Genomic DNA, 9,100 nt, shown 5'->3' on the forward strand with positions numbered 1-9,100 from the left:
AGCAGCTGCACATACCTATACACACGCATGCAAGTCGTCATATGAGTGAAATATTCTCAAGCACGACGTTAAACCCAATTTCACCTCACCTGTAAACATCCAGGTTAGAATTGGTCTTCAGCAACCCATGCTTGTCATACGAGGCGTCCCCACATGGGTACGATGAGTGAAGCCCATTTCTGGTGTCCCCCGCCGTGATATTGCTGGAATATTGCTAAAAGCTGCGTAAAACCAAACTCAGTCAGTCAGTCATACGAGGCGACTAACGGGATGGGGTGGTCAGACTTGCTGACTTGGTTGACACTTGCCATCATATCCAAATTGCGTAGATCGATGCTCATGATGTTGATCACTGGGTTGTCTAGTCCAGACTTAATTGTTTACAGCCCACTGCCATATAGCTGGAATATTGCTGAGTGTGGTGTTAAAATTCAAGTAAACTAAACCTTAACTTATATTCACAACCTGTTATTCACCTTTAAAGTTGGTATGTGTTCTTGTACTTGGTATTAGTGAATGCTGCAAGTAATTTTTACATCCCTCGCTTATCAGGGGAGACAACTCCTTTGAATAGCGCTTGGGAAGACCACTAGGAAGAAAGACAGCATAACTCAATGGACTTTTAAAACTGTATTCGATTAAACTCTGGATCAGAAACCAGTTTCAGGGAAAAAGGCAAATTAAGTGTTGGAGGGAGTATTCTAAGCATTAGTATCATTATTATGTACACAAACATAAGTATTATGTAAATATTTACCAATATGCTGTTTATAGGAATTCTGTGTTTTGACCTGGCTGTTGCTCCGTACGTTGCCATGGCAGCCAAACGTCTGATGTTGTCGGACATCTACACAGCATGCGAAGACTACATCAACCAGTGCCACAAGTCTGGTCTGGAGGCTGGTGACGTTCATCCCGACCTTCTCGCTACAGGGTGGAGTACAGGTAGGAATGTCTGCAGGTAGCGCCTGACAACTGCTTTCAGGTGTTGTTTTAGGGCTACGACATCCAAGGCCTCAGTGAGTCTTTCAAAAAGATTTGTGGTAAAGATTTGAAGGACACGTCCAAATTTGACACAAAAGTGACAAATAAGATGTTTGTAGTGATTTCCTATTTTGAATGGGGCAGTGGGGTAGCCTAGAGGTTAAAGCGTTGGCTCGTCACGCCGAAGACCCAGGTTTGAATCCCCACATGGGTACAATATGTGAAGCCCAATTATGGTGTCCCCCACAGTGATGTTGCTGGAATATTGCTAAAAGTGGCATAAAACCAAACTCACCCAGTCAGCACAATGCGTGAAGCCCATTTCTGGTGTCCCCTGCCGTGATATTGCTGGAATATTGCTAAGGGACCGTTCATAATTTATGGCTAGTGGGGATGATGATGATTTTAAAGGGGGCCACCCATTTTGTTCTTGGGAGGTAGGGGGGTTCATCAATTTTGTACACACGTTTCTAGGTGGGTGTCAGCTATTTTGTACATAAAAATATTTAAATATTATGCTTTGAAAATATGGAAAGGGGGAAGGGGGTCATTGACTTTGTACATGACATGCAGGGGGGTCACAGTGGGGTCATTTACTTTGTACATAAATTTTAGGGGGGGTCATTCACATTGTACATGCTTCTCCATAAAAATCATCATCACCCCCTGGCCATAAATTATGAATGCTCCCTAATAGGGCTTCCACGGGTACTCGAGTACTCGAGGACGAGTCGGGTCTAGCTGGACTCGAGTCCATCTTCAAGGACTCGAGGACTCGAAAAGGGGAGATAACTCGGATTATTTGACGTTGACAGACTGTCTGCCATGTGCTAAGCATGAGCGGCCGTTAACGTCTAATATTAAGATAAGATATAACTTTATTATCGCGGAGGAAATTCTTATACATCCAAACTGTCTCAAAATGAATATATACACAGTTCACAAAAATATACACAATAATTACATGCTCAAAACGAATGTTATTTACAAATAAAACTGACATGATATAATTCAAATAACCACATGGTAAAGAGGCTGAATAATTCTAGTTCTAATCACATGATGGTGATTCAAAATATTTGTTGCATTCACGAATACTTGATGGTATGAAAGACTGTCGAGCTCTGTTTGTTTTGAGGGAAGGTAATCGACAGCAGCGTCCAGAAGGAATTAGTTCAAGATGGTGAGATCAAATATATCAACTATCAAATCTAATTTTAGCTGCCTTTTTGACAATGTGGCGCTCATAGATAAAGGGAGTATACTCGAAAGACAACCCAGAAATTTTGCAAGCAGTATTAACAATTTTGAAAAGTTTGTTTTTGTTGCGATGAGACAGATCCCCATAACAACATAGGAAATTGTAGGTCAACACACTTTGAATAAAGGTTTGATAAAAAACTGTCATTACGGTTTTGTCAATGCCTTGACGATAATAATGTTCAGAATCAGAAATTAGGCCAGTAACAGTGGCGTCATCTGCAAATTTCACAGTGAACAAGTCATATATTGACAAGTAACAGTCATTGGTATACAAAACGGATGAAGGAACACAGCCATGTGAATCTCCAGTAGAGGTTGAGAGCAAAGAAGATTGATAGCCATTGACACTGACATACTGAGTTCTATGTAACCTGAATTCTTTAACCCATCTGATAATGTTTTTATTAACGCCTAGATTAAGTAGTTTACTCCTCACAAGGTGTGGCTGTATGGTATTAGTTGTTACAAGTCTGCAGATGAGAGTAAATATTAAACATCGTTTGAGATTTCACTTCTTAAAATGATTAGGTAACTATCTTGACAATTGATAGACATGGAGAAAGATAAAAAATCAAATGTATGGGCGTATCTTGATCTGGATAGTGAAAAGAGCAAAATAACCACATGCCGCCTGTGCGGTATATCACTGCGTTTTGCAGGCAGTACAAGAAGTACGAAGAAAAAAACATTTGTCAAGTAAACATCCAAATACTGATTCTGACCAATAGGAAATGTTAGTCGGAAAGAAGTAAATGTTCACTTGTGTGATCGGAACACGTCATGCAATTTACGCTATCGCTTGCTTAAAAGGTATGAATTTCGAGTACTCGGGTCCGAGTCGAGTCTCACCCCTCGAGTACTCGAGTCCAGAATAATGGACTTGTTGAAGCCCTACTCCCTAAAAGCGTCGTAAAACTAAACTCACTGTTTCATCAGCCCTACCCATCACAATATAACTGACTGACTGAGTTTGGTTTTACGCCACTTTTAGCAATATTCCAGCAACATCACGGCGGGGGACACCAGAAATGGGCTTCACACATTGTGCCCATGTGGGGATTCGAACCCGGATCTTCGGCGTGACGAGCCAACGCTTTAACCATTAGGCTACCCCACCGCCCCTCACTATATAACACTCATGTTATATAATCATTATTATTTCTTCCCAGCAGGATTGGGTAGATCAATGGCCATGCAGTTGATCACTGGATTGTCTGGTTCACATACTGCTGCATATAGCTGGAATAATGCTGAGTGCGGCATTAAACAACAAACCAACCAACCAGTGTTTGCAATACTTTAATGTGCCAGTTGGCCATCAGGGCCTGCTGCCGTCTGCAGGCTTTAAAATCTGCAGGCCCTGAATGAAATCTGCAGGCCCATTTTGTTAAATCAAACAATAAAAACAAAATAGACTACATTGCACACAGTTTCACACGGTTTCTACAATATCAATTAGCGAAGCCTATGGCGCAGAGAGAAGGTTATATTTGTTAAAGACTGGTGTTGACATTCCTATGTGCAAAGTGCTGAGATACCTGAAATATGTGAAACTGTCTGGTATTTGTAGCATGATTGATCATGGATGATTCCCGAATGTTAATAAAGAAAAAGAATTATGGGAAAGATTCCAGTTGAGAAAAACCCCTGACAGATAATTTACTGAAGGCAACAAGGGCTTGCAAATATCTGAAACTGCAGGCCCGATACAATAACAACTGGCACTGGGCCTCCGGGTCGGTGATTATTTCGAACGCTGCAACCAACCCCGCAATATAATTCTGATTATTAATGTTTGTCGCTAGTCCTACCCATGACTATGAGGGTTCGAAATACCCCATATATTAGGGTGCCAAGGCACGGTAAATACTGAAATGGCACGGATAAAAAATGTTCTTGGTGTTCTTATGGCACGCATACCTCACCTTTAGTCATGTAATCCCCAAAACAAAACACTTACGCAAATGACAAACAAGCAAAATTATTTGTTGACTTTATCGCCAAGGAAATCACTGGAATTATGATGGATGATATCAAGAAATCTGGTTGTTTTTCCGTTTAGAGTGATGGGAGTACTGATAGATTGGTTATTGAAGAGGAAATTGTGTATGTTAGATATATTGAACAAGTAAACCTGTCACAAAATTCTTAGCTATTAAAGGTGTTGGGAAAGCAGAACAAATGAAGCTTAAGAAAGCCATCTTAAACAGAAGACATATCAGTGAAAACAGAAAACAGGTTACATTTGTTGTTTACTAACAATAATTTCAAATGATCATCATCACTGCTACATGTGGGCACACTTGATTTCTGAAAGGCACGTTTAAAATATTTGCCTGGTGCCCTGAGGGACACTTAGAAAAGAAGTATTTCTATCCCTGACTATGTAATACGTGTGTTATATACCTGTTACCAGGTGACTATAAAGAAGTATGGTGTGGATGGATACAATGCAGAGTACAGTCGAGACAAATCCACACAGATGTCCGAAGACGAGCAGGAGTTTGTCAACCGGCCCATTAAGCGACGCGGAAGGCCAAGGCGAAAATACAAGAAAAAGTATGCCAAGAGGGGTCGCCCACCCAAGGTCAAAATTGCAACGGTTCCCTCAGAGCCTCGACCTGATGGAGAGGTTGATGGCGTTGATGGTGCCGTGAAGACGGAGGTGAGTGAGGAGAAGGTGACGCTACAACCAGCGGACGATGAAGACGAGGAGGTGAATATAGAGGATGAGGAGGATGTGGAGGATGAGGAGGAATACATACCAGGTGGGATATAATTATCATAACCTATCAAGTTCCAGGAAATATGGCTTGAATCCTTTTGTCCTAGTCTTCAAGAGAGTGATAATGATAAGGGGCCATTAATATCTTTTAAAAATAATTTACAAAAGTAAGATGGACGACTGTATGTAACTAATAAAGAATGTATTAATGCAAAATCTAATTTAAACTGTTCTTATCAGTATCCAAGTTTCATTGTGTTCCTATTTATGCTACTTACCAAGATTCTACCTTACAGTCCGCCATATAGCTGGAATATTGCTGAGTGCAGCGTAAAACTAAAATCACTCACTCTACCTAACAGCAAAATTAACCTGAGTATTTTCATCACAGATTCAATCAAATATACTGGATTTCTGTGTCGGGGTAGTCCCTTGTGAATCAGTTGTTATACTTGTCTTCAAGTGGGGATTTCAGCTCAGACAATTTTTCTAATACATGCGTTTGTTTGTTTCTGCATTCAGCAATATTGCTGCAATATTGAGTGAGGTTTACGCCGCTTTTAGCAATATTCAAGCAATATCACGGCAGGACACCAGAAATGGGCTTCACACATTGTACCCATGTTGGGAATCAAACCTGGGCCTTCGGCATGATGAGCGAACGCTTTAACCACTAGGTTACCCCACCACCCCTGCAGCTATATGAAGACAGAGTGCAAATAATCAAGTCTGGAACAGACAGTCCAGTGTTTGACATAGAACTACATCGATACGATGACATTGATCTAACCTGGATCTTAAGTGGTTAAATCTCTATAGAAGGATGAGGATTTTGAATATAGATCTCTTCATGGAATGAGGGCCAGCTCTGTAAATCAATCAATGTGGTGAGGTGAGGTGAAATGGGGTTTAATGTCGTACTTAAGAATATTTCGCTCATAGGACGACATGCATGCGTGTGTATGTGTGGCTGCTTGTACTAGCCCAGACCTAAGCTGGTTTTATAGTGCTAGCCCACTGGGATACCATGCCGCAGTGAAGCATGAATACCCATTCAGACACATTATACTGACTCCGAGCCGACCAGTCCTTGTTTTACTCATTAATGCCGAGCGGCACTCAGGGAATAACAAGTACCATATTTAACGTCCTTTGGTAAGACACGGCCGGGGATTGAACCCGTGACCTTCCGCTAACCACAGAGGCGGTCCAGTCCTTGTTTTACTCATTAATGCCGAGAGCCACTCAGGGAATAACAAGTACCATGTTTAACGTCCTTTGGTAAGACACGGCCGGGGATTGAACCCGTGACCTTCCGCTAACCACAGAGGCGGTCCAGTCCTTGTCTTACTCCTTAATGCCGAGCGCCACTCAGGGAATAACAAGTACCATATTTAACGTCCTTTGGTAAGACACGGCAGGGGATTAAACCCGCGACCTTCCGCTCACCACAGAGGCGGTCCAGTGTGGAAATGTATCAATGTTTCTTATTTCAGATGAGGAGGAAAAGAAGTCCTATGAAAGTCGGCGTCGAATGTGGCAACACAAGAAGGGCACTGCAGTCATGAAGTGGCTGATGGGACGTCGCAAACAGAAGATTAAACCGAAACACACCAAGCGGGATAAGACGGGGAAGCTGAAGTGTCCAGGATGCACTGCAACGTTTGAAACATCAGACGACCTCCAGAACCACATAGAAACCAGCTCGGAACACAATGCCTTTCGATGCACCCAATGTGGCGTCGCCTACATCCGTAAGTCAAACCTCACGCGACACATGCGGACTGTTCACTCGAACGCCTTCCACTTAAAGTGCAGGTCATGTAACATTGTAACTAAGACGGAACGTGAGCTACGTAACCATTGTCTCGAGGTACACAACAACAATAGCCCGTTTGAGTGCGAGGAAGAGGGGTGTAACTATCACACGTACAAGTACGACTTCCTGCGACGACACAAACAGATTCATAGCGAACAACGGGACTATGTGTGTGATAAGTGCGGCAAAACGTTTTCGCAACAAGCTGGATTACTGAGCCATCACCGGACGTGCTACCATCTTCAGGAATACCTCTGTGATGTCTGCGGGCAGGCATTTAATCATTACCAGAGTATGAAATCCCATCGCCGAGCATCCATTACGGAGAGCGGCCGTTCATGTGTACTGACTGTGGAACCCGTTTCAGCGATCACCGAAACTTGAAGCGTCACAGACGAATACACGAAAACGCTTTTCCGTACTCGTGTCAGATCTGTGGACAGAAGTACAGACATTCAAATTCTCTCAAAGCGCATATGAAGAAACACAGCGATGTCATGTCTGCTGAGGCTGCAGCTACGACGGCACTGATCAGCTCCTACACCAATGCCGACGTGGAGATGAGTGCCCAGTATTCTCACCAACCGCCACCGCTGCCGTTACCGCCGATGCCACTTAACCATTTGCACGAATATTACGCCAATGCGTGTGATAAGTATGTTCCAATGACCAGTATGAATTCTGTGGCTCCCCAAGCTATACCTGTTGCCTCCCACCCCAATCCGACGGCCTTGAACAGTACAGTGACCTCGGTTGGCCTTGACACCTTGGCTGACCTCTGTCTCTCGTCGTCAGTTGTGTGAAATAAGACTTCTCTGTGATGCATGACCAGTGATGATTGTTATTGTTTCAGAGTAGCATTACTCTAAAACACTATCATAAACATCAGATCCATCTTAAATTTATTGTTCAAGTTTAACATAAATGATGGATTACCTTTAAAAATGAATTATGAATTGTTGCATATTGTATAGTATGTAACAATTCAGCATATCAAATTAGGATATAAACATAAGCCGAATTTTTCTGTGTTAATATTAAGGATTTCCAAGACCTACTGTTTTTAAGTGGTTCGCTAGTGTTTTCCTTTGATGATCAAAATTATTTTACTTGTTTTGTTAAGTTGGAGATAAAAAACATCTTTTTCTACGATAATGAATACAACTGAACATCAGCACAATGAGTTTGTCAAAAAGCAAAAGTTATGAAGTTAATGCTGTTTGTTGACCCTTGTTAACTTGTTTTATCTTTTATTAATGATTACCGAGAGTCGCCCCAATCATTGAGGAATGTGGAAAAAGACTCAAACCCATTTTAAGCCTTTTCACTGCTTCTGGGTCTGATATAACATAATTAAAAAACATTGTACATGGATCCGTGACACGTGATATATGCACAGGTTTTTTGATGTCATTGATTGGCAGGTAACTATGGATGTGTTGACTCCAAAGTATCGATATGCTCATATGATATTAAAATGATTTTAATGAGCATAAGTGAAAAATTATGATCAAGATGAAACGACCATAGCGTTAAGGTGACCGTGACTCCCTTACCTTAACACAGACTTACGACAGTTGTAGCGCTAAGGTGATTGTAACTCCCATACCTTAACACAGACTTACGACAGTTGTAGCGCTAAGGTGATTGTAACTCCCATACCTTAACACAGACTTACGACAGTTGTAGCGTTAAGGTGACCGTAACTCCCATACCTTAACACAGACTTACGACAGTTGTAGAGCTAAGGTGACCGTAACTCCAATACCTTAACACAGACTTACGACAGTTGTAGCGCCTAAGGTGACCGTAACTCCCTTACCTTAACACAGACTTACGACAGTTGTAGCGCTAAGGTGACCGTAACTCCCTTACCTTAACACAGACTTACGACAGTTGTAGCGTTAAGGTGATTGTAACTCCCATACCTTAACACAGACTTACGACAGTTGTAGCGCTAAGGTGATTGTAACTCCCATACCTTAACACAGACTTACGACAGTTGTAGCGTTAAGGTGACCGTAACTCCCATACCTTAACACAGACTTACGACAGTTGTAGAGCTAAGGTGACCGTAACTCCAATACCTTAACACAGACTTACGACAGTTGTAGCGCTAAGGTGACCGTAACTCCCTTACCTTAACACAGACTTACGACAGTTGTAGCGTTAAGGTGATTGTAACTCCCATACCTTAACACAGACTTACGACAGTTGTAGCGTTAAGGTGATTGTAACTCCCATACCTTAACACAGACTTACGACAGTTGTAGCGCTAAGGTGACCGTAACTCCCTTACCTTAACACAG

General features: G+C 42.1%; 1 protein-coding gene across 1 annotated transcript; it reads left to right on the plus strand.

Moving 5' to 3' along the window:
• The first annotated feature begins 834 nt into the window (after nt 1-834).
• On the plus strand, nt 835-8,377 carry LOC124267913 (zinc finger and BTB domain-containing protein 41-like). Its single transcript, XM_046702903.1, has 3 exons — nt 835-945; nt 4,664-5,015; nt 6,469-8,377. The coding sequence occupies exons 2-3, from the start codon at nt 4,730-4,732 to the stop codon at nt 7,173-7,175; spliced, it is 993 nt and encodes a 330-aa protein (XP_046558859.1). The 5' UTR covers nt 835-945; nt 4,664-4,729; the 3' UTR covers nt 7,176-8,377.
• Nucleotides 8,378-9,100: the final 723 nt, after the last annotated feature.

The sequence above is a fragment of the Haliotis rubra genome, unplaced genomic scaffold, assembly GCF_003918875.1.
Source record: "Haliotis rubra isolate DU_JTF1 unplaced genomic scaffold, ASM391887v1 Scf1348, whole genome shotgun sequence".
Taxonomy (NCBI): Eukaryota; Metazoa; Mollusca; class Gastropoda; order Lepetellida; family Haliotidae; genus Haliotis; species Haliotis rubra.